The sequence below is a fragment of the Xyrauchen texanus genome, chromosome 45, assembly GCF_025860055.1.
Source record: "Xyrauchen texanus isolate HMW12.3.18 chromosome 45, RBS_HiC_50CHRs, whole genome shotgun sequence".
Classification (NCBI taxonomy): Eukaryota; Metazoa; Chordata; class Actinopteri; order Cypriniformes; family Catostomidae; genus Xyrauchen; species Xyrauchen texanus.
This window is the reverse complement of record NC_068320.1, coordinates 27,702,485-27,728,028: the sequence shown is the minus strand read 5'-3', so window position 1 is coordinate 27,728,028 and position 25,544 is coordinate 27,702,485. Positions and strand designations below refer to the sequence as shown.

Sequence of the window (25,544 nt, the reverse complement as noted above, 5' to 3'; positions counted from 1 at the left end):
TATATTATTTAAATATAAAATATATATACTGGAAAACATGACCACCATCAAAAACCATTCGAGTAATATTATTTTAAATGGTGAAAGTAAATTCGGTAAAAGTAAAGTCATTCAAATTTCACGATTTTTTTTTAAATAAAGCACATTTATGAGCTTTTAGTGTTTTATTATGGTTCTTTTCCGGTTACAACGTCCTTGGAGCCAACCCAACCAATCCCTGTACGTTACGATGTGAAGTAAGCCAATCAGCATGCAGAGCGCAGGTTCTACGAGCCAATCAGCGTGCAGTATGCTGCTCCAAAGGTCTGGCAGCTGATGATGGGGTTTGTTTGGGTTTAAAGAGTCGCCTAGTGATCGCTAAAGAGGAAGGAATAAATACAGGTAATTCATCAAAATGCATCGATGACAAATGCATTAATGCTTTTCTTTGTGTTTATTATTCTATGCTGCCTGCATCAGAAGTGTTTCATCTAGACATATGTGCTCATGTTTATATGAAATAGCTGTAATACAGCTAGAGAATGCTACCTACACTAGCTGGTGGTCTCTGTTTGTTGTTGCAGTGATATTCGGTTATTGTCCAATGTTTATGCTTTGTCGAGTATTAAAGAACAATATAGGTTCGCGTTGCATCTCTGAAAAACACAACTGCACCATGGTACTGTAATGGTAATACTATGTTGCACTGATACTGTTTAAATGCCATATTCATGGCACTGGATGGTATTACTGTCATGGTGGTGTCCACAAAACATGATAATATATTTTATGGCACGTTTATATATAGTATGGTACTGAATGCTTTCCATATTCATATAACAGATGGCATTTCCATCTTCTGTAGAGTGTCCATAGACACTCATTTTTATGTTAATACAATGGGTAATCTTTTGTAAGGGGTGTTTTGCATAGCAGATGTAGTTGTTTGGTAGATGGCATTAATGTATGTTTTTTTAAGTGTAAAAACATTTATTAATGTTGCATTGTCATGCAATACACCATGTTGTGTGTTGGTGATCTGTAATGTTACATCAGTGATGAAGTCCTGAATTTGTGTCTGTCTTTCCAGTTTAATCATTTCATGGATGCTGGAAACATCATCTGAGGGTTCCAGTTCTCTCCTGTGAAACAGGTATTATTAAACAGGTACAGCAGCTTTCAGATAAAATGCAGATTTCTGGGTTGCCCTGGATTGTTTTGGAGGTTTACTTGAAGATCTGTGTATTTATATGAAGCTGAGATAATAAAATATTGACACTGTCCTTTTAAAAAAACACTTATTTAGAGGGAGTCTGGGTATGTCAGCTTGTAAAGACGCTGACTATCACACCTGGAGTCGTGAGTTTGAATCCAGGACATGCTGAGTGACTCCAGTCAGGTCTCCTTAGCAACCAAATTGGCCGGTTGCTAGGGAGGGTAGAGTCACATGGGGTTCCATAGTTAGAGCAGTTTTACATTTGTAATTGTTATAGCGCCACCAAGTGGCCGAGGTGTGCAATTTGTTTTCATGTTTCCTCAGATTGACCTCCGGCATAAGTGTCTCAGATTTTGTTGAAATATCTCATTCCGTTCAAAAGTTATAACCATTTATGCAAAAATGGCCACGCCCACTTCGTAAGTTTTGCCGTACCTTTGCGACAATTAATTAAAAGTTAAAACTTTTTTTGATGGTTATTGATTTTGGGACTCCAGAGTATCTTTTCATTTTTTTGGGTTCCGATCGGGCAAATGGCTTAGGACTAATTCGAAAAATATTTTTTTTTTAAATAATCTCTAATATTTAACCTACAATTTGATTGACAAAGACGCTGCATGCAAACTCTCAACTCGATGGGACCAACGGTTCTGTAGTTAGAGCCATTTTTACATTGGGAATTGTTATAGCGCCACCAAGTGGCCGAGGTGCGCATTTTTTTTCATGTGTCCTTAGATTGACCTCTGGCATAAGTGTCTCAAATTTTGTGAAAATATCTCATACCGTTCAAAAGTTATAACGGTTTATTTAAAAGTGGCCACGCCCACTTCGTACGTTTTGGCGTACCTTTGCGCCAGTGATTCAAAAGTTCCAACTTTTCTTTTTGATAATAATTGATAGTGGGGCCTCTAGAGAATTTCTCTGCACCGGTTTGGTTCAGATCGCGCAAACAGCTTTTGACTAGTTCGAAAAAGTGGGTTTAGCGGGAACAAATTAATGGCGGGAAAATTAATAATAGCCAATTTGTTAAACTTGAGCCAACGATTCCAATGATATAAGGCATACGGCTCAAGAGTTATGGTCAGAATTGCGTTTTGGCTTTATTATAGACTATAATAAATTATTATAACTATTGTTAGGATTATAATAATACTAATAATAATAATAATAACAGGTCTATTATTATTATAATAATCCTAACAATTACAATAGGATTTCAACGCTTAGTTTTTTCACTTGTTATTAACTTTTTATGGTCAAAACACATGAAAAAAATCTGCCTGTGCTGAACCCAAAGTATTCAGATTACATTACTAACCTTGAGTAATCTAACAGAATATGTTACAAATTACAGCATGTATCCTGTAATCTGTAATGGATTACATTTGAAAAGTAACCTTCCCAGCTCTGTATGTAAACTAGCAATTTTTCGCCATTTTAAGTAATACTGAGTTGAAATGATGTGTTCTGTCCGGGTGAAAGGTCAGAGGTCATTGAGGGGTATTTGACGTCCATATGAAGCCGTGTGTGTATATCTCTCACCTGAGCGGATATCCTGTTGTGTGTTCATCGTTCCTCAGGTGTGCAGCGGGTGTGAAGTCGTGTTTGGTGAAGATGTTTAGTGTTTAATAAACACTCGTCTCAGTTCCGGTCATGGAGTTCCGCTTCGGGAACGTGGTCTTCAGCTCGCGCTTTGACTCGGGGAATCTGGCCCGTGTGGAAAGAGTTGAGCGACCAGAATCGGACGGTGACACCGGCAGATCAGCCAACGGTTCAGTGCACGCACAACCCGACTATGAGTTCAACGTGTGGACGAAACCCGACTGCGCCAGTACGGAGTTTGAAAATAGCAACCGGTATGAATTTCAGCAACATTGTATTACAGTATCTTGCCATAATAGGCAATATTATCTGGTGTGCCATTCAATGTCCAAATATGGCGTTTCATGTTTTTGCAGGTCGTGGTTTTACTTCAGCGTGCGAGGGATGTTACCGGGGAAACTGCTGAAGATTAATGTGATGAATATGAATAAACAGAGTAAACTTTACTCGCAGGGCATGGCTCCGTTCGTCCTCACACTCCCTGTTAAAACGCGCTGGGAGAGGGTTCGAGAGAGACCAACATTTGAGGTTTTACACACACCAAACTCCATCACAAAGCCTTTGAACAGGATATCTGTATTCCTATTTAAGTCTACTTCCTGTCTCCTTCTGTTTGATCTAAAATATCCTGTTACTTTTTTACTCGTCTTAAAATAACTTGCTATTTTTAATCATGTCTGAACCAACTTTTCTTCGCTCCTGAGTAAATTTAGCCCTGTGTTTGTTTGTAGATGTCCGACAGTCAGTTCGTCCTGTCGTTTGTTCATCCTCTGCTGGATGTTCGGGGGGTCACTACATACTTCTCCTTCTGTTATCCGTTCTCATACACCGAATGTCAGGACATGATGCTGCAACTTGACCAGAAGTTCATCAGCAGCAAACACACACTGGGACCCTGCAGGTACATGCATAAACATGCATGTAAATAAGGACATACCACTTAAATCTAATTATGTGTTAGATTATGTCAATGCATATAGGGCTTATGGTGAAGTCTCTCTCTCTCTGTCTCTTTAGTCCTGTCGAGAGTATTTACTATCACCGTGAGCTGTTGTGTTACTCTCTGGACGGACACAGAGTGGATCTGATCACGGTTTCGTCCTGTCACGGACTGTTGGAGGAGAGAGAGCCGCGGTTAGACAGACTTTTCCCCGACCTCAGCACACCACGGCCACACTGCTTCACTGGAAAACGGGTATTGAGACATAAACATTCATGAGTGAGCGGGAAAACAGTAGCATGATTATATGTTTCAAGAGGAAGCATGTGGCAGATCTGGGACTCTACAAAGTATGTAATCAGACAGATCGACTGATGGATGGATGGACATAAAAGGTGCCTGTGATCCCTGTGGAATTCGCTGGTTTTCTGCATTGATTGGTCTTCATCAAAGTCACGAGTATAGACAAACAAAATGTGCTTAAGCTAACAACACACAAACAATTATAATATTTAATGTCTTTATCAAACACATCCCATTAAACCTTTTGAGTCATCTTGACTGGACGGCCACTTCTAGAGAGAGAGTACCTATAGTACTAAATCATCTCCATTTATAGACAGTTTGTCTAACTGTGAACAGATAAATATCTAACGGCCACTTCTAGAGAGAGTATCTATAGTACTAAATCATCTCCATTTATAGACAGTTTGTCTAACTGTGAACAGATGAATATCTAACGGCCACTTCTAGAGAGAGTACCTATAGTACTAAATCATCTCCATTTATAGACAGTTTGTCTAACTGTGAACAGATGAATATCTAACGGCCACTTCTAGTGAGAGTATCTATAGTACTAAATCATCTCCATTTATAGACAGTTTGTCTAACTGTGAACAGATGAATATCTAACGGCCACTTCTAGAGAGAGTACCTATAGTACTAAATCATCTCCATTTATAGACAGTTTGTCTAACTGTGGACAGATGAATATCTAACGGCCACTTCTAGAGAGAGTATCTATAGTACTAAATCATCTCCATTTATAGACAGTTTGTCTAACTGTGGACAGATGAATATCTAACGGCCACTTCTAGAGAGAGTATCTATAGTACTAAATCATCTCCATTTATAGACAGTTTGTCTAACTGTGGACAGATGAATATCTAACGGCCACTTCTAGTGAGAGTACCTATAGTACTAAATCATCTCCATTTATAGACAGTTTGTCTCACTGTGGACAGATGAATATCTAACGGCCACTTCTAGAGAGTATCTATAGTACTAAATCATCTCCATTTATAGACAGTTTGTCTAACTGTGGACAGATGAATATCTAACTGGCCACTTCTAGAGAGAGTACCTATAGTACTAAATCATCTCCATTTATAGACAGTTTGTCTAACTGTGAACAGATGAATATCTAACGGCCACTTCTAGAGAGAGTACCTATAGTACTAAATCATCTCCATTTATAGACAGTTTGTCTAACTGTGGACAGATGAATATCTAATGGCCACTTCTAGAGAGAGTACCTATAGTACTAAATCACCTCCATTTATAGACAGTTTGTCTAACTGTGGACAGATGAATATCTAACGGCCACTTCTAGAGAGAGTACCTATAGTACTAAATCATCTCCATTTATAGACAGTTTGTCTAACTGTGAACAGATGAATATCTAACGGCCACTTCTAGAGAGAGTACATATAGTACTAAATCATCTCCATTTATAGACAGTTTGTCTAACTGTGGACAGATGAATATCTAACGGCCACTTCTAGTGAGAGTACCTATAGTAATAAATCATCTCCATTTATAGACAGTTTGTCTAACTGTGAACAGATGAATATCTAACGGCCACTTCTAGTGAGAGTACCTATAGTACTAAATCATCTCCATTTATAGACAGTTTGTCTAACTGTGGACAGATGAATATCTAACGGCCACTTCTAGAGAGAGTACATATAGTACTAAATCATCTCCATTTATAGACAGTTTGTCTAACTGTGAACAGATGAATATCTAACGGCCACTTCTAGAGAGAGTACCTATAGTACTAAATCATCTCCATTTATAGACAGTTTGTCTAACTGTGAACGGATGAATATCTAACGGCCACTTCTAGAGAGAGTACGTATAGTACTAAATCATCTCCATTTATAGACAGTTTGTCTAACTGTGGACGGATGAATATCTAACGGCCACTTCTAGTGAGAGTACCTATAGTACTACATCATCTCCATTTATAGACAGTTTGTCTAACTGTGGACAGATGAATATCTAACGGCCACTTCTAGAGAGAGTACCTATAGTACTAAATCATCTCCATTTATAGACAGTTTGTCTAACTGTGGACAGATGAATATCTAACGGCCACTTCTAGAGAGAGTACCTATAGTACTAAATCATCTCCATTTATAGACAGTTTGTCTCACTGTGGACAGATGAATATCTAACGGCCACTTCTAGAGAGAGTACCTATAGTACTAAATCATCTCCATTTATAGACAGTTTGTCTAACTGTGGACAGATGAATATCTAACTGGCCACTTCTAGAGAGAGTACCTATAGTACTAAATCATCTCCATTTATAGACAGTTTGTCTAACTGTGGACAGATGAATATCTAACGGCCACTTCTAGAGAGAGTACCTATAGTACTAAATCATCTCCATTTATAGACAGTTTGTCTAACTGTGGACAGATGAATATCTAACGGCCACTTCTAGAGAGAGTACCTATAGTACTAAATCATCTCCATTTATAGACAGTTTGTCTAACTGTGGACAGATGAATATCTAACGGCCACTTCTAGAGAGAGTACCTATAGTACTAAATCATCTCCATTTATAGACAGTTTGTCTAACTGTGGACAGATGAATATCTAACGGCCACTTCTAGAGAGAGTACCTATAGTACTAAATCATCTCCATTTATAGACAGTTTGTCTAACTGTGAACAGATGAATATCTAACGGCCACTTCTAGAGAGAGTACATATAGTACTAAATCATCTCCATTTATAGACAGTTTGTCTAACTGTGGACAGATGAATATCTAACGGCCACTTCTAGTGAGAGTACCTATAGTAATAAATCATCTCCATTTATAGACAGTTTGTCTAACTGTGGACAGATGAATATCTAACGTAAACTTCTAGAGAGAGTACCTATAGTACTAAATCATCTCCATTTATAGACAGTTTGTCTAACTGTGAACAGATGAATATCTAACGGCCACTTCTAGTGAGAGTACCTATAGTACTAAATCATCTCCATTTATAGACAGTTCGTCTAACTGTGGACAGATGAATATCTAACGACCACTTCTAGAGAGAGTACCTATAGTACTAAATCATCTCCATTTATAGACAGTTTGTCTAACTGTGGACAGATGAATATCTAACGGCCACTTCTAGAGAGAGTACATATAGTACTAAATCATCTCCATTTATAGACAGTTCGTCTAACTGTGAACAGATGAATATCTAACGGCCACTTCTAGTGAGAGTACCTATAGTACTAAATCATCTCCATTTATAGACAGTTTGTCTAACTGTGGACAGATGAATATCTAACGGCCACTTCTAGAGAGAGTACATATAGTACTAAATCATCTCCATTTATAGACAGTTTGTCTAACTGTGAACAGATGAATATCTAACGGCCACTTCTAGTGAGAGTACCTATAGTACTAAATCATCTCCATTTATAGACAGTTTGTCTAACTGTGAACAGATGAATATCTAACGGCCACTTCTAGAGAGAGTACCTATAGTACTAAATCATCTCCATTTATAGACAGTTTGTCTAACTGTGAACGGATGAATATCTAACGGCCACTTCTAGAGAGAGTACATATAGTACTAAATCATCTCCATTTATAGACAGTTTGTCTAACTGTGGACAGATGAATATCTAACGGCCACTTCTAGTGAGAGTACCTATAGTACTAAATCATCTCCATTTATAGACAGTTTGTCTAACTGTGGACAGATGAATATCTAACGGCCACTTCTAGAGAGAGTACATATAGTACTAAATCATCTCCATTTATAGACAGTTTGTCTAACTGTGGACAGATGAATATCTAACGGCCACTTCTAGAGAGTACCTATAGTACTAAATCATCTCCATTTATAGACAGTTTGTCTAACTGTGAACAGATGAATATCTAACGGCCACTTCTAGAGAGAGTACATATAGTACTAAATCATCTCCATTTATAGACAGTTTGTCTAACTGTGGACGGATGAATATCTAACGGCCACTTCTAGTGAGAGTACCTATAGTACTAAATCATCTCCATTTATAGACAGTTTGTCTAACTGTGGACAGATGAATATCTAACGGCCACTTCTAGTGAGAGTACCTATAGTACTAAATCATCTCCATTTATAGACAGTTTGTCTAACTGTGGACAGATGAATATCTAACGGCCACTTCTAGAGAGAGTACATATAGTACTAAATCATCTCCATTTATAGACAGTTTGTCTAACTGTGGACGGATGAATATCTAACGGCCACTTCTAGAGAGAGTACCTATAGTACTAAATCATCTCCATTTATAGACAGTTTGTCTAACTGTGGACAGATGAATATCTAACGGCCACTTCTAGAGAGAGTACGTATAGTACTAAATCATCTCCATTTATAGACAGTTTGTCTAACTGTGGACGGATGAATATCTAACGGCCACTTCTAGTGAGAGTACCTATAGTACTACATCATCTCCATTTATAGACAGTTTGTCTAACTGTGAACAGATGAATATCTAACGGCCACTTCTAGAGAGAGTACCTATAGTACTAAATCATCTCCATTTATAGACAGTTTGTCTAACTGTGGACAGATGAATATCTAACGGCCACTTCTAGAGAGTACCTATAGTACTAAATCATCTCCATTTATAGACAGTTTGTCTAACTGTGGACAGATGAATATCTAACGGCCACTTCTAGAGAGAGTACCTATAGTACTAAATCATCTCCATTTATAGACAGTTTGTCTAACTGTGGACAGATGAATATCTAACGGCCACTTCTAGAGAGAGTACCTATAGTACTAAATCATCTCCATTTATAGACAGTTTGTCTAACTGTGGACAGATGAATATCTAATGGCCACTTCTAGAGAGTACCTATAGTACTAAATCATCTCCATTTATAGACAGTTTGTCTAACTGTGGACAGATGAATATCTAACGGCCACTTCTAGAGAGAGTACCTATAGTACTAAATCATCTCCATTTATAGACAGTTTGTCTAACTGTGGACAGATGAATATCTAACGGCCACTTCTAGAGAGAGTACCTATAGTACTAAATCATCTCCATTTATAGACAGTTTGTCTCACTGTGAACAGATGAATATTTAAACTCTTCCAGATAACGTTGCAACCCTTTCCAGTTTTATGAAAAGCAGCAATAGTAGGTCTTCTGAGATCTCTTTTTCGCGTCAGCAGATGCTTCTTGTGAATAGCAAACTCAAAATGTTTGAGTGCTTTTTATAAGACAAAGTAGCTTTAACACACACCTACAATGTTGTTTCATTAACTGGATGCCAGGTTTGCCTTCTCCTGACTCTAATTAGCTTTTGTTGACGTCATTAGCCTAGGGGTTCACATACATTTTCCAACCAACACTGTGAATGTTTGAATGAGGTATTCAGTATGTACAAGAACAACACAATAATGTGTGTGTTATTAGTGAAAACAGATTGTGTTTGTTCATTATTGTAACTTAAATGAAGCTCAAACCAGATATTTAGACATATTTATACATGAATACAGCTAATTCCAAAGGGTTCACATACTTTTTCTTGGCACTGTAGATATATTGATTGTTAGACTGTGTATTTGTTTGTTTGTTTATAATCTTGTATGTTCTTGTGTGTGTGTGTGTGTATGTGCAGGTGTTTTTTCTGAGCAGTAGAGTTCACCCCGGCGAGACGCCATCCAGTTTTGTTTTTAACGGTTTCCTGAACTTCATCTTGAGTCAGGAAGACCTGCGCGCTCAGACGCTCCGCCGGCTGTTTGTTTTCAAACTCATTCCCATGCTCAATCCCGACGGGGTCGTCAGGGGTCACTACAGGTCACACAGGAGCATCTGTTTTTTTTAATACATCCCTCCTTCTTTATGATCTGCTCTTTTATTATTTATTTTATTTGTGTTTACAGAACAGACTCGCGCGGTGTGAATCTTAACAGACAGTATGTAAACCCCAGTCCAGATCTGCATCCCTCCATATACGGCGCCAAATCTCTTCTACTCTACCACCACACACACAGTCACCTTGGCAACAGTGCTGCCTCCGCCCTTAAAACCTCCAACCAATCAAACACCGCTCCTCCTCTGACCACGGCCACTGAGCTGGAGCGCTGTCTCAACATGCGTAATGAGGCGGTACAAGTGGAGGGGCCGACTCCAATGCAGCTGGAGGAGAGCTGGGAAAAGGGCGGAGTCGAGAGGGAGGCGGGGCCTTGTGATGAGAACGAATCAACGGCGAGCAGAGGGGAAGCGTCGCCCGTATCAAACCCTGCCCTATCTGAGCAGATCCCGCCCCAGGAGAGCGGAGTGGCCTATTACATCGACCTGCATGGCCACGCCTCCAAAAGGGGATGCTTTATGTACGGCAACAACCTGACGGACGAGACTCAACAGGTGTGTTGGTATTGTAATTTTATTCTGATTCAATAATAACCGTAATAAACTGAAAGAAATGTGTTTTTACAATAAAAGCTCTTATTTCCTTTGTCTTTTCAGGTGGAGAACATGTTGTACCCAAAGCTAATTTCACTAAACTCTGCTCACTTTGACTTTCTGGGCTGTAACTTCTCAGAGAAGAACATGTATGCTCGCGATAAACGCGACGGTCAGTCGAAAGAGGGCAGTGGACGCGTGGCCATTCACAAAACCATCGGCCTCGTACACAGGTACTGATCCGACTGCCGAGGTCCCACGACAGATGACCATTTAGACCAAAGAAGAAGAAATCAATCCAATATTAATGTTTGAATGTTTGTCTTTTGCTTTGTTCTGCATTTAGTTACACACTGGAGTGCAATTATAATACAGGCCGCTCGGTTAACACCATCCCACCCGCCTGTCATGATAATGGGCGAGCCACACCCCCTCCATTGCCCACCTTCCCGCCCAAATACACACCTGAGTTGTTTGAACAGGTACATTCACACACATCTAAACATATGCCAGAAACACCGCTTATTTTGAAGGGACAGTTCACCCAAAAATGTAAATTCAGTCATTGTTTACTCACTCTTGTGTTGTTGTAACTCTATATGAGTTTCTTTCTTGTTCTGAACACAAAGGGAGAAACTGTGAATAAATGTTGTGCTCTGTGATGTCACAATGGCAGTTTATGGTGACCACCTCTTCAAGCTTCAAAAGAACACAAAAGTATCATTCAGAAGTCTAATTAATTATTCATGAGGCTCATGATTGTTATGATAGGATAAGATTTGATGAGAAACTGAAATCTGATGTATTATTGAGTGTAAATGTTCACTGTTGATCTCCTGTGTGTGTTCATGATAGGAAACGAGAGCAACAGTTCACGCACCCCTCACGACATTGGGGGCGTTCAAGCGTTTATCTAAAAACAGTGATAGTGACAACAGAACACAACTGCACACAAAACACAGAACAGAACTTACTAAACATGTCCACATGAGTTTACAGTCCAAGAATTGATGCATTTCTATGCCCAGCCTTATTTTTTTTAACAGAGTACTCCAAAATCAAACAGAAACATAGATGAGGCTACAGGACGCCACAGTCACACGTGTCCTAACGTGACGGCCAGTCCGTCCACTGGGAACTGGCACCAGTCCAAAAACTAAAAAATAAGGCTGGGCATAGAAATGCATCAATTCTTCAGCTACAAACTCTTCAGACATGTTAAGTAAGTTCTGTTCTGTGTTTTGTGTGCAGTTGTGTTTTGTTGTCTCTATCACTGTTTTTAGATAAACACAACGAGTTTTCGCTTGAACGCCCCCATGTCGTGAGGGGTGTGTGAACTGTTGCTCTCATGTCCTATCATGAACACACACAGGAGATCAACAGTGAACATTTACACTCAATAATACGTTAGATGAGGGTGAGTAAACAATGACTGAATTTACATTTGTGGTTGATGACTTTAAATGACAGAGAGACACACTTCACATGATCGTTGTGTGTTTCAGGTGGGGCGTGCTGTTGCTGTAGCAGCACTGGATATGGCGCAGTGTAACCCGTGGCCGCGGTTGGTTTTGTCTGAACACAGCAGTCTGGTGAATCTACGCGCGTCCATCCTCAGACAAGTGCGCAACAGCAAGAGTCTGATGTCCAACAACCGACGAAACGCCAACACAAAGTCCAGCAGCCCACCCAAACCCGCGTAAGTCCAAACATTCAACAAGTTAGTTTCCAGAGTTTAATTAGTTCATTATAAACATAGACTGTTTGTGTTCATGTCAGTAGTTTGAGCAGTTCGGCCTCTGAGAACTCACTCAGCCGTGAGCAGATTAGCGCTAACGTTAATGGAAGCCGCCAGACGTCTCCTCAGCTCAAGAACTCACCGAGCTTCACCTTCGGCAGTAACGCGTCCAGCCCGGCCAACGCTCATGGCACCAGCACACACAGGCACTCTAACAGGACCCCGGGGCCCGTCAGAGGTGAGATCACACTTTAAAAACACAGATTAACATGAATCAATTAATGAGGTGCTCTGTAAAGCTCTGTTCTCTATAGTGTATTACATATACTCAAAGCATGCGTGAGGCTAATGAGCTTTGCACAGCTTCATATATGCAGCCCTTTATTTGATAGAATAACTCCAATGATGATGAAAATATGTTATCAGGACTTCCCTAAAAGTAACCTCATAACACAGAGTTTCTGAGAGCAGTTCTCTACCCATTACTTTGGGTATCTCAGCGAGTATTGACGCTGACTATCACCGCTGGAGTCGCGAGTTTGAATCCAGGGCGTGCTGAGTGACTCCAGTCAGATCTCCTTAGCAACCAAATTGTCCCGGTTGCTAGGGAGGGTAGAGTCACATGGGGTAACCTCCTCGTGGTTGCTACAATTTACATTTATGCATTTGGCAGACGCTTTTATCCAAAGCAACTTACAGTGCACTTATTACAGGGACAATCCCCCCGGAGCAACCTGGAGTTAAGTGTCTTACTCAAGGGCCCAACAGTGGCATCTTGGTGGTGCTGGAGCTTGAACCCCCGACCTTCTGGTCAGTAACCCTGAGCCTCAACCACTGAGCCACCACTGCCCCACTATAATGTGGTTCTCGCTCTCGGTTGGTTGTGTGGTGAGTTGTGCGTGGATCGTGGAGAATACCGTGAAGCCTCCACACACACGCTATGTCTCTGTGGCAACACGCTAAACAAGTCATGTGATAAGATGCGTGGATTGATGGTCTCAGACGCGGAGGCAACTGAGATTCGTCCTCCGCCACCCGGATTGAGGCGAGTCACTACACCACCACGAGGACTTAGAGCGCATTGGGAATTGGCCGTTCCAAATTGGGAGAAAAATCCAATAAATAAATAAATAAATATAAGTGCCCTTTTTGCTGGTCAGAGTGGATTGTGAGGGGGTTTACTACACTCGGTGACCTATATGAGAGCGCCAGCTGCTCTGTATTGTTTTTGGGAGTAGCATACACCCCCCTAAAGCAGCAGATACTCTGGGAGGTGTGATTACTACTTTTGGAAACGGTCATGAGGCATCAGTGTGTTACTCCCTGATAATTCAGAGTCTGGGGGGCGGAGCTTCAACTTCTATCAAGAGATTATGGGAGGAAGATTTAAACTTGATATTGGAAGAGGGGGTCAAAAAACATCAATCTGCATCTAGAGATGCAAGGGTGCACCTTATGCCATTTAAGATTTTGCATCGATTCTATTGGACCCCCTCTAGATTGGATGGGCTTGGTCTTAAAGCCACACCCACCTGCTGGCAATGCCAATCAGAAAATGGGGACACAACACATGATTTTTGGGGGTGTGTTAAGATCCAAGAATTTTGGTTGAGGGTTCAGAGTTTTGTGTGAGGCACTCAGGTTGAAGTCGGCTGGAGCGGCCTCATTTCGGGAGTGGTGCACGGAGATGGGGAGGGTGTGTGTGTGTGTGTGTGTGTGTGTGTACTTAAGTGTGTGTCTTATTTGCACAATATTTGGTGTGTACCATCTCAAATCTCTCTGAACAATGGGCCTGTGTATTCTGAACACAAAGTCCGATCTTTGCTGGTCACAGTTTGAAAGCAAATGAAACAAAAGTTAAACAGCAGCTCAGAAAGATCAGACATGATTTAAATACCCAAATGAAATGTTTAGTGTGTTTAAGTGTGTGTTGTGTCCTGCTGTAGACTGTAAAGCTCAAGAGAAGAGACGACCGCATCATCAGCATCAGCGGCTCACCCTCCGCCAGCAGGCCTCCGCACACCCCTCTATCTCGCCCTCTTCCTCCTCCTCATCCTCCCCATCCTCCTCGTCCTCAGGAGGGGCCCCGGGCCCCTGCTCCATCAGTATGGCAGGTCTGTACACCCTCCAGCCACCCAGTCTGGCTCAGATCCTGCCCTCTCTGCAGGTCATGCCCTGTCCCAGCCTGCTCTCCAAACTGCCCCCCCTGCAGGCCTTCCTCAGCGACAGCAGGGCGACCCTGGGTCCCGCACCGGAGTAACCGGTCCATCACTGCTTGTGTGTGTGTGTGTGTTTGTGGTACTTTAGTTTAATTTTATTTATATTTATTGTGTTGGATTTTACTCCCTGAGTGGGTGAGTTTTCTCTCCCAGTGTAGCGCCTAAAAAGACTATTTAAAGGATTATTTGGCACATTAATGAAGAAATAAGAGATTGTATTTATTATGACTAAACCTAGTGATCTTTACTATTGAGGCCTTACATTTTACTTTCACGACTGAGTGGAAGTAGAGGATGCTACGATTATGGGGTGACGCTCACAATAACATATCCAGCTCATATTTAACCATAAAATATAAAGGAAAAAAAAAGCTTATTTTTCTGAAACTGAAGCCTATTTTTAGGAACGATAAGATTGTTTGCATGTGACATTATTTTCATGACAATTAAGAACAGACATTTTACTTTTGAGTTTGTAGCTATGATTTATAAACACTAAAAACACTTGAACACTTTAATTCTATATTATTTATTTATTTTTAAATTAGAAATTGGAATTGTATTCTAATTAAATTCATATTTGGAGGGAAAATATTTTTAAAATTATTATAAAAGTAATGCCTCAGAAAAAAGCTTAAAAATTGTTTTTTTAGTATCCTCTTTGATATACATTTTTTATTTTAATTTCTTATTTCTCTCATTACTGTAATACATACAGACATTTTACTTTTGAGTTTGTTTGTACCACTATCATTTCTAACCACTACAAACACTTTACAATTTAAATAATATATCATTCAATTTATTTTTTTAATTAAAATTGTATTCAAATTTGGGGTGAAAATATATTTGTTAAAAAGTAATGCCATAAATAAAACAAATCTCAGAAATATGCTTAAAAAAATCTAATAATTTTTTGTATTATTCTCTTTTAATTTTGCATTTTTTTCTTTAGATTTTGGGGATAAAATATGACCCGGATATGTTGATTTTGTTTTGTGAGATTCATTCTATAAGAAAATTAAAATCTGAGACACTAAAATCACGTCTGGAGTTTGGGTCACTCCGATTCCAGAAAGTCAAATGAGAGATTTAGTTTTGATCACGCACGACTTTTATTGTTTATCAAACTGAAAGTGAATATATTCTCGAATGTGTCATTGAATGTATGTTGATGGTGACACAGACCTGTAGCAGCTGTGTGATTGTGTTCAAATACTGTTTTCTATCTTTCACATGTTTTGTTTGCAATAATCCTGTTTGACTTTATTCTTTATTCTGGCTGACTTATTCCTCTACATAGCCTTTAGCTGTATGTGTATCACATGTGGAGCTCCTACAGTATTTCACCCCAAACTCAAAAGAAACAATAATTCATAATGTGTCTGTTTTAGGACCATTAAAGGGAGAGTTCAAACTAAAATGATAATTCAGTCATTGTTTACTCACTCTTGTGTTGTTGTAACTCTATATGACTTTCTGTCTGTCTCTGAACACAAAGGGAGAAACTGTGAATAAATGTTGTGCTCTGTGATGTCACAATGGCAGTTTATGATGACCACCTCTTCAAGCTTCAAAAGAACACAAAAGTATCATTCAGAAGTCTAATTAATTATTCATGAGGCTCATGATTGTTATGATACTGATAAGATTTGATGAGAAACTGAAATCTGATGTATTATTGAGTGTAAATGTTCACTGTTGATCACCTGTGAGTGATCATGATAGGACACGAGAGCAACAGTTCACGCACCCCTCACGACATTGGAGGCGTTCAAGAGAAAACTCGTTTTGTTTATCTAAAAACAGTGATAGTGACAACAGAACAACACAACTCCACACAAAACACAGAACAGAACTTACTAAACACGTCTGAAGAGTTTGTAATGGAAGTATTGATGCGTTGCTATGTCCAGCCTTATTTTTTAGTTTTTGGACTGGTGCCAGTTCACAGTGGACGGAGTTACACGCACGATGCCGAAAATAGAAAACAAGCGAACGATAGAACGTCCCGTCTCTCATCACTGCTGGTTAGGACGAAAATATACCTTTTATCACATGTCATTTGCCGTCAGGTTAGGACACGCTGTGACTGTGGCGTCCTGTAGCCTCCTCTATGTTTCTGTTTGATTTCTGAATACTCCGTTCAAAAAAACAAGGTTGGGCATAGAAATGCATCAATTCTTCAGCTACAAACTCTTCGGACATGTTTAGTAAGTTCTGTTCTCTGTTTTTATTGTGAAATTTATTCACAATTTCTCCCTTTGTGTTCAGAACAAGAAAGAAAGTCATATAGCGTTACAACAACACACCGGTGAGTAAACAATGACTGAATTATCATTTTTGGGTGAACTGTCCCTTTAAGATTTTTTTTTATTTATTTTTTTTTATAAAAATGGCAAAGTACACCTGCGAAATATACATCACTGTATTTGTTCTACTGTATACCCTAAATGCTCATTTAAACCAAAACATTAAGTATGATTTGTATAACTCTATTTCAGTTCGACTATCGGAGTAACGAACACGAGATTTGCCATTTTGATGGTCTTAATGGTCCCCAATATTGGCTTGATTTGCTTTGAGAAAATAACATTTCTTAAATCTTGCTTTTGATTGGGGGTGAACTATGACCTGGACGTGAGATTGCGTGTGTTGTTGCTAATGTTGTGTGAACTTGTGTTTATGTTGTTAATGTATAACGGTAATAATGATATATTAGCAGCCGTTTTATGCACATAGAGCTGCTTGAAATCCCACTTTGGGAACGACAGATTCCCACTGATATTACAGACCGCTAGTTAGCCTGTAAACACTCATTAGCAATGTAAACAGAGCCATTTTGTTCACTAATATAACGTGTAGTTAAAATGTGTGTATGTAAATATACAGTGATGGTCGTATCGTGTGTTTGTGTCTCGTCTCTAATGTGATTCATTAAGTTTAAAGTATAAATGAGTTACGTGCTCACGTCTGTTCCCTTGGTGACCTACTTCCGGTGCATCATATTTCACCCCAAAATCAAAATAAATTATATTTTGCATGTAGAGAATGAAGCCTATGTGCTTAATTGTCGTGAAAATTACGTCACGATGTCAAAGTTGTTATTGGGGCTACAAAATACAACAATTTATTATTGTTTTTCGTTTTATTTTGGGGTAAAATGTGACCCGTTTTCATGAGATTCACACATATTTCTCTTCAAACTGTCAAAAATGTCATTATGGATTTATATCTAAAATGTGTTTCTAATATTTCAGACTGTAACAGCGGCTCGCCACATTACAGCCAGAAACACGCGTCTCTTCTGTGCAATAACATGTACGTCACATAATCATAATCATAATGTATGGAATATTCGAGTGGGCCAGTCCTCTCACTTGTTGATCTTTCCTCTAATAAACATCCTCTAATAAACTGTCTCTGTGACCTTTGACCTTACTTTACAATTTCACTCTTTGACCTTGACTCCCTGTGTGGTCATATTCTGTGATGTCACTTCCTGTTAGTCTTTGTGTTTCTCTCTGTATTTATATCCTGAAATAAAAGATGATTATTATTACGGCAGCCCTGAACCGCAAGGTAAATAAAATCACTAGATTTATTATTTTTTGGTAGCGGATGTCCTACGAAAAAAACGAATTCTCTGCATTTTAAATGTAAATTATCTTTTTTTTTTTTCTTGATTAGGATTTGAAAAATATTCTTGTTATTGTATTGTACAATAATTTAACATGTATAAATCAACAGATAAAGACCACAGACGTTCTGTCACCTTGTCAGCGCAGGATTTCATAAAAAAATTTTTTTTGTTAACTATAAATTAATTATTTTTATAATAATAATAATAATTAAAAAATGTTAGAGATAACAATTTTTTTTTTTCTGAGAAAAAAAATCACTTCAAAGAAAAAAATAGAAAAACCTTTTTCAGAGAAATAAAAATATTTTCAGAATAAAAATTTAGATTTTTTATTTATTTAAAAAATATATTTTGGTGTCTTAATGCGGATGTCCTACAAAAACATCAGACCACAGACTTTGTCACCTTGTCAGCGTAGGATTTCATACCGAGTTTATTTTTTATTTTAGTTTTTTTTATTGTTAACTAGCAAAAAAAAAAATTTGTTATTATAATAATATTAATTAATTAATTAAACATTCTCAGAGATAAAAAAAAAAAAAATTGGATTTTTTTTTTCTTAGAAAAAATTATTTCAAAGAAAAAAACAGAATTTGTTTTTCAGAGAAATAAAAATTTAGATTTGCAGGTGATTTTTTTTTATTTATTTAAAATGTTTTGGTGTCTTAAAGCAGATGTCCTACAAAAAAAAAGAAGCTTTTCTCTAGCAAAAGTTTTTATTTATTTAAGACAAAAGACATTTTTTTTTTGACTTTTAACATTACGTGTGGTTTTTCTTGATTAAGACATGCAAAACTTTCTTATTATTTTATTGTACAATAATTATAAATGTATAAATAAACAGATAAAATACCACAGACATTCTGTCACCTTGTCAGCGCAGGATTTCATGCTGATGTTGGTACCACATGCTAAATGTTAGCTAGCAATAAATAAATATATTCTCATATGTTGCCTTTTGAGGTGAAAAAATTAAGAAAAAAATTATAATTTTTTTTCAGAGATCAATTTGAAAGAAAACAAAAAAAAAGTCAGAAAAAAAAATTATTTGCTGAGATTTTTGTTGTTGTTATAGAACAAAGAAAGGCACTAAAAAAAAATTCACCTTATTCACCTTGCGGTTCTGGACTTCCGTAAAATACATTTAAGAAACAGTAAAGATTACAGGAAGCATCATTAACACACACACACACACACACACACACACACACACACACACACACACACGTGCAACTGTAAAATCATCAGAGATGTGTTTTTCTAACCATATTAAAATATTATATGACATACTATCCTGCCCTAATTCAGCGTGGACGTCATTATGAGCACACCGTGTTGCTATACCAGCCATTTTTGCTGTTACCATGGTTACCAAAGCATTTCAGTGGCATTTCCACTGCAGGAAGTTGCAATATTACAATCATATGTTTACTAGAGCTGCTCTTCAACTGAGACATCAGATCTGATAACGCCAATGTTTCTGTTCTGTCCAGTGTGCCTCAGAAAAGACGTCCCTGAGTCTGGTGGGCGGGGCATCAAGACTGGCAGACCAGGTCTCGCCCACTCTCATGCATCACAGCAGAGGAAGGCGTTCCCAGCACAGGTAGAGCTTGAGCGCTATAACACACGTGCTAGAAGTGTTTATGAACAGGGAGATGTTTTAATGCATTTTAAGATGTTTTGTGCTTTTACAGGAACCTCAGCGGGAGTCTGTGGATTTCTTGACATTTATAGAATACAGCAGGTAAAATTCATCATTCGTGCATGACAAACATCTGAATTTGTTTTCAGTGCAGATGATCTTTAATGATGGATTTCATCTCTCTCTGGTATCAGGTTGGAGCGGCAGCCACGGCCCAGTCGTATCCCGGTGCGGAAGGACAGTCAGTCAGCTGTACCCCCTCTATCGGGCGACTCCGAGGCCCTGAAAGTTTGGAAACTAATCAAACCCAGCATCAAAAAACACCTGGCAGGTCAGACTAGATCAGGTTTACACGGATGCACTTATCATGTAATGAAAGACTATGTGGCAAGACACTGCAACAGAAGTGATTAATAGTAAAGTAAGTGATTAAAGAGCGGAGCTACAGAAGTGATTAATGGTAAAGTAAGTGATTAAAGGGCAGGGCTACAGAAGTGATTAATGGTAAAGTGATTAAAGGGCGGAGCTACAGAAGTGATTAATGGTAAAGTAAGTGATTAAAGGGCGGGGCTACAGAAGTGATTAATGGTAAAGTAAGTGATTAAAGGGCGGGGCTACAGAAGTGATTAATGGTAAAGTAAGTGATTAAAGGGCAGGGCTACAGAAGTGATTAATGGTAAAGTGATTAAAGGGCGGAGCTACAGAAGTGATTAATGGTAAAGTAAGTGATTAAAGGGCGGAGCTACAGAAGTGATTAATGGTAAAGTAAGTGATTAAAGGGCGGAGCTACAGAAGTGATTAATGGTAAAGTGATTAAAGGGCGGAGCTACAGAAGTGATTAATGGTAAAGTAAGTGATTAAAGGGCGGGGCTACAGAAGTGATTAATGGTAAAGTAAGTGATTAAAGGGCGGAGCTACAGAAGTGATTAATGGTAAAGTAAGTAATTAAAGGTGAGCTACAGAAGTGATTAATGGTAAAGTGATTAAAGGGTGGAGCTACAGAAGTGATTAATGGTAAAGTAAGTGATTAAAGGGCGGGGCTACAGAAGTGATTAATGGTAAAGTAAGTGATTAAAGGGCGGAGCTACAGAAGTGATTAATGGTAAAGTAAGTGATTAAAGGGCGGGGCTACAGAAGTGATTAATGGTAAAGTAAGTGATTAAAGAGCGGAGCTACAGAAGTGATTAATGGTAAAGTAAGTGATTAATGGGCAGGGCTACAGAAGTGATTAATGGTAAAGTAAGTGATTAATGGGCGGGGCTACAGAAGTGATTAATGGTAAAGTAAGTGATTAAAGGGCGGAGCTACAGAAGTGATTAATGGTAAAGTAAGTGATTAAAGGGCGGGGCTACAGAAGTGATTAATGGTAAAGTAAGTGATTAAAGGGCGGAGCTACAGAAGTGATTAATGGTAAAGTAAGTGATTAAAGGGCGGGGCTACAGAAGTGATTAATGGTAAAGTAAGTGATTAAAGGGCAGGGCTACAGAAGTGATTAATGGTAAAGTAAGTGATTAAAGGGCGGGGCTACAGAAGTGATTAATAGTAAAGTAAGTGATTAAAGGGCAGGGCTACAGAAGTGATTAATGGTAAAGTAAGTGATTAAAGGGCGGGGCTACAGAAGTGATTAATAGTAAAGTAAGTGATTAAAGGGCGGAGCTACAGAACTGATTAATGGTAAAGTAAGTGATTAAAGGGCGGAGCTACAGAAGTGATTAATGGTAAAGTAAGTGATTAAAGAGCGGAGCTACAGAAGTGATTAATGGTAAAGTAAGTGATTAAAGGGCAGGGCTACAGAAGTGATTAATGGTAAAGTAAGTGATTAAAGGGCGGGGCTACAGAAGTGATTAATAGTAAAGTAAGTGATTAAAGGGCAGGGCTACAGAAGTGATTAATGGTAAAGTAAGTGATTAAAGGGCGGGGCTACAGAAGTGATTAATAGTAAAGTAAGTGATTAAAGGGCGGAGCTACAGAACTGATTAATGGTAAAGTAAGTGATTAAAGGGCGGGGCTACAGAAGTGATTAATGGTAAAGTAAGTAATTAAAGGGCGGAGCTACAGAAGTGATTAATGGTAAAGTAAGTAATTAAAGGGCGGAGCTACAGAAGTGATTAATGGTAAAGTAAGTAATTAAAGGGCGGGGCTACAGAAGTGATTAATGGTAAAGTAAGTAATTAAAGGGCGGAGCTACAGAAGTGATTAATGGTAAAGTAAGTGATTAAAGGGCGGGGCTACAGAAGTGATTAATGGTAAAGTAATTAATTAAAGGGCGGAGCTACAGAAGTGATTAATGGTAAAGTAAGTAATTAAAGGGCGGAGCTACAGAACTGATTAATGGTAAAGTAAGTGATTAAAGGGCGGAGCTACAGAAGTGATTAATGGTAAAGTAAGTGATTAAAGGGCGGAGCTACAGAAGTGATTAATGGTAAAGTAAGTAATTAAAGGGCGGAGCTACAGAAGTGATTAATGGTAAAGTAAGTGATTAAAGGGCAGATGGTAAAGTAAGTGATTAAAGGGGGGAGCTACAGAAGTGATTAATGGTTAAGTAAGTGATTAAAGGGCGGGGCTACAGAAGTGATTAAAGATAAAGTAATTAAAGGGCGGAGCTACAGAAGTGATTAAAGGTAAAGTAAGTAATTAAAGGGCGGGGCTACAGAAGTGATTAAAGGTAAAGTAAGTAATTAAAGGGCGGGGCTACAGAACTGATTAAAGATAAAGTAAGTAATTAAAGGGCGGAGCTACAGAAGTGATTAAAGATAAAGTAATTAAAGGGCGGACCTACAGAAGTGATTAAAGGTAAAGTAAGTAATTAAAGGGCGGGGCTACAGAAGTGATTAAAGGTAAAGTAAGTAATTAAAGGGCGGGGCTACAGAACTGATTAAAGATAAAGTAAGTAATTAAAGGGCGGAGCTACAGAAGTGATTAATGGTAAAGTAAGTGATTAAAGGGCGGGGCTACAGAAGTGATTAATGGTAAAGTAAGTGATTAAAGGGCAGGGCTACAGAAGTGATTAATGGTAAAGTAAGTGATTAAAGGGCGGAGCTACAGAAGTGATTAAAGATAAAGTAAGTGATTAAAGGGCAGGGCTACAGAAGTGATTAATGGTAAAGTAAGTGAATAAAGGGCGGGGCTACAGAAGTGATTAATGGTAAAGTAATTGATTAAAGGGCGGGGCTACAGAAGTGATTAATGGTAAAGTAAGTGATTAAAGGGCGGGGCTACAGAAGTGATTAATGGTAAAGTAAGTGATTAAAGGGCGGAGCTACAGAAGTGATTAATGGTAAAGTAAGTGATTAAAGGGCGGAGCTACAGAACTGATTAATGGTAAAGTAAGTGATTAAAGGGTGGGGCTACAGAAGTGATTAATGGTAAAGTAAGTGATTAAAGGGCGGAGCTACAGAAGTGATTAATGGTAAAGTAAGTGATTAAAGGGCGGGGCTATAGAAGTGATTAATGGTAAAGTAAGTGATTAAAGGGCGGAGCTACAGAAGTGATTAATGGTAAAGTAAGTGATTAAAGGGCGGGGCTACAGAAGTGATTAATGGTAAAGTGATTAAAGGGCGGAGCTACAGAAGTGATTAATGGTAAAGTAAGTGATTAAAGGGCGGGGCTACAGAAGTGATTAATGGTAAAGTAAGTGATTAAAGGGCGGGGCTACAGAAGTGATTAATGGTAAAGTAAGTGATTAAAGGGCGGAGCTACAGAAGTGATTAATGGTAAAGTAAGTGATTAAAGGGCGGGGCTACAGAAGTGATTAATGGTAAAGTAAGTGATTAAAGGGCAGGGCTACAGAAGTGATTAATGGTAAAGTAAGTGATTAAAGGGCGGAACTACAGAACTGATTAATGGTAAAGTAAGTAATTAAAGGGAGGAGCTACAGAAGTGATTAATGGTAAAGTAAGTGATTAAAGGGCGGAACTACAGAACTGATTAATGGTAAAGTAAGTGATTAAAGGGCGGGGCTACAGAAGTGATTAATGGTAAAGTAAGTGATTAAAGGGCGGAGCTACAGAAGTGATTAAAGATAAAGTAAGTGATTAAAGGGCGGGGCTACAGAAGTGATTAATGGTAAAGTAAGTGATTAAAGGGCGGAGCTACAGAAGTGATTAAAGGTAAAGTAAGTAATTAAAGGGCGGGGCTACAGAACTGATTAATGATAAAGTAAGTAATTAAAGGGCGGAGCTACAGAAGTGATTAATGGTAAAGTAAGTGATTAAAGGGCGGAGCTACAGAAATGATTAATGGTAAAGTAAGTGATTAAAGGGCGGAGCTACAGAAGTGATTAAAGATAAAGTAAGTGATTAAAGGGCGGGGCTACAGAAGTGATTAATGGTAAAGTAAGTGATTAAAGGGCGGAGCTACAGAAGTGATTAAAGATAAAGTAAGTGATTAAAGGGCGGGGCTACAGAAGTGATTAATGGTAAAGTAAGTGATTAAAGGGCGGGGCTACAGAAGTGATTAAAGGTAAAGTAAGTGATTAAAGGGCGGGGCTACAGAAGTGATTAAAGGTAAAGTAAGTGATTAAAGGGCGGAGCTACAGAAGTGATTAAAGGTAAAGTAAGTGATTAAAGGGCGGGGCTACAGAAGTGATTAAAGGTAAAGTAAGTGATTAAAGGGCGGGGCTACAGAAGTGATTAAAGGTAAAGTAAGTGATTAAAGGGCAGGGCTACAGAAGTGATTAAAGGTAAAGTAAGTGATTAAAGGGCGGGGCTACAGAAGTGATTAATGGTAAAGTAATTAAAGGGTGGTAAAGGGTCCTTTACTGGAACACAGTTAGCGTCAATACTCGCTGAGATACCCAGACCCCGCAACTACATTGGGATATTATTGCTGTAGCTGCATGTTTTGGTGTTAATCAGAGATGTTGATGTGTGTTAGGTGTGTCTGGGAAAGACGCTCCTTCTCTGCGTCTGGCCACGAAGGTCCTCCTGAGGAACCAGAGTTCAGGAGGCACCACCAATAAAACACCTGCCGCAGATACACATGACAACAGGTACCACACAAGCAGACATCCAACAGTTCTCTTCTAAATGAAACCTACCAGATTATTTTGACTTGTAAAACACAACCCTTGTGTCTCAACAGATCACTGCAGACATGAATCTCCTCACACATGGCCTCCATGTTGAACTGTATATGAGTCTTCACATTAGAGCTGCTGAGACAGTTATAAATGCTTATAAGCACAAGAGTGGGAGCAGTTCGACCAGCAGACTTTCACAAATATCATATAACCAATAAAGTAACCGTCAAACCCACAGGTGCCCACACTGGCACATTTCTGTGTTTAAACTCTCCAGAAATGGCCCCATTGACTTCCATTGTAAGTGTCTCACTGGAACACACATTTGTGCTTTTATAAAGAAAAGGAGGGACCCGCTTTGTGGTGATCAATATTATATTATGCCACAAATGCTGTCGATTGATCTTAACTTCTCTTGAACCCGAATATTCCTTTAAGAATACTAAACTGTAAATCCAGTAACTCCAGAATCTCCAGAAACTCTTTAAATAAACCATTTCAACGTCATGAAGTCGAGTTGGGACTTTTATGTTCTTGTTGTAATTGTTATGTTTAAGCTTTTGGGAAGTTGTCGGTGGTACTGCTTCATAAATGTGCTTAGAAAAACATAAGCGTTGTCATTACTTATAATAAGATAAGCTCATATATAAAATCTTTCAGCACTATGTTTATTAAGAAAGTTTCATATGAAACGATACATTTACAGGTTGGATCAAGGTTCTTTGCTTTCAGTAAACACTTTAATTACATTAAATGGATCAGAATGACCAGAATGTTCATTCAGAGTATTAATTATTTTGATTAGATGTGATAAAAGGCATGGTCATCTAATCCTGGACACAT

General features: G+C 38.7%; 1 protein-coding gene across 3 annotated transcripts; it reads left to right on the top strand.

The window, feature by feature from the left end:
• The first annotated feature begins 313 nt into the window (after positions 1-313).
• On the top strand, positions 314-25,190 carry LOC127637339 (cytosolic carboxypeptidase-like protein 5). Of its 3 annotated transcripts, none has more exons than XM_052118354.1 (18): positions 314-381; positions 1,070-1,132; positions 2,776-3,051; positions 3,154-3,325; positions 3,529-3,698; positions 3,815-3,992; positions 9,652-9,830; positions 9,917-10,400; positions 10,503-10,672; positions 10,786-10,921; positions 11,945-12,138; positions 12,222-12,415; positions 14,124-14,291; positions 19,533-19,642; positions 19,734-19,783; positions 19,876-20,012; positions 24,557-24,671; positions 24,764-25,190. In XM_052118354.1, the coding sequence occupies exons 3-18, from the start codon at positions 2,849-2,851 to the stop codon at positions 24,777-24,779; spliced, it is 2,676 nt and encodes an 891-aa protein (XP_051974314.1). In that variant the 5' UTR covers positions 314-381; positions 1,070-1,132; positions 2,776-2,848; the 3' UTR covers positions 24,780-25,190. The 3 variants fall into 3 exon arrangements, with proteins under 3 accessions (XP_051974314.1, XP_051974312.1, XP_051974313.1); XM_052118352.1 differs by having other exon boundaries at positions 12,219-12,415; XM_052118353.1 differs by having other exon boundaries at positions 324-381; positions 1,070-1,146; positions 12,219-12,415.
• The last annotated feature ends 354 nt before the right edge of the window (positions 25,191-25,544 follow it).

Bases quoted from the DNA above. Each gene is read 5' to 3' on its own strand.
- LOC127637339 (XM_052118352.1), top strand. From the start codon at position 2,849: ATGGAGTTCCGCTTCGGGAACGTGGTCTTCAGCTCGCGCTTTGACTCG. The intron at 3,326-3,528 runs GTTTTACACACA...GTTTGTTTGTAG, and splicing joins GAGAGAGACCAACATTTGAG to ATGTCCGACAGTCAGTTCGT. The intron at 19,784-19,875 runs GTAAAATTCATC...CTCTGGTATCAG, and splicing joins ACATTTATAGAATACAGCAG to GTTGGAGCGGCAGCCACGGC.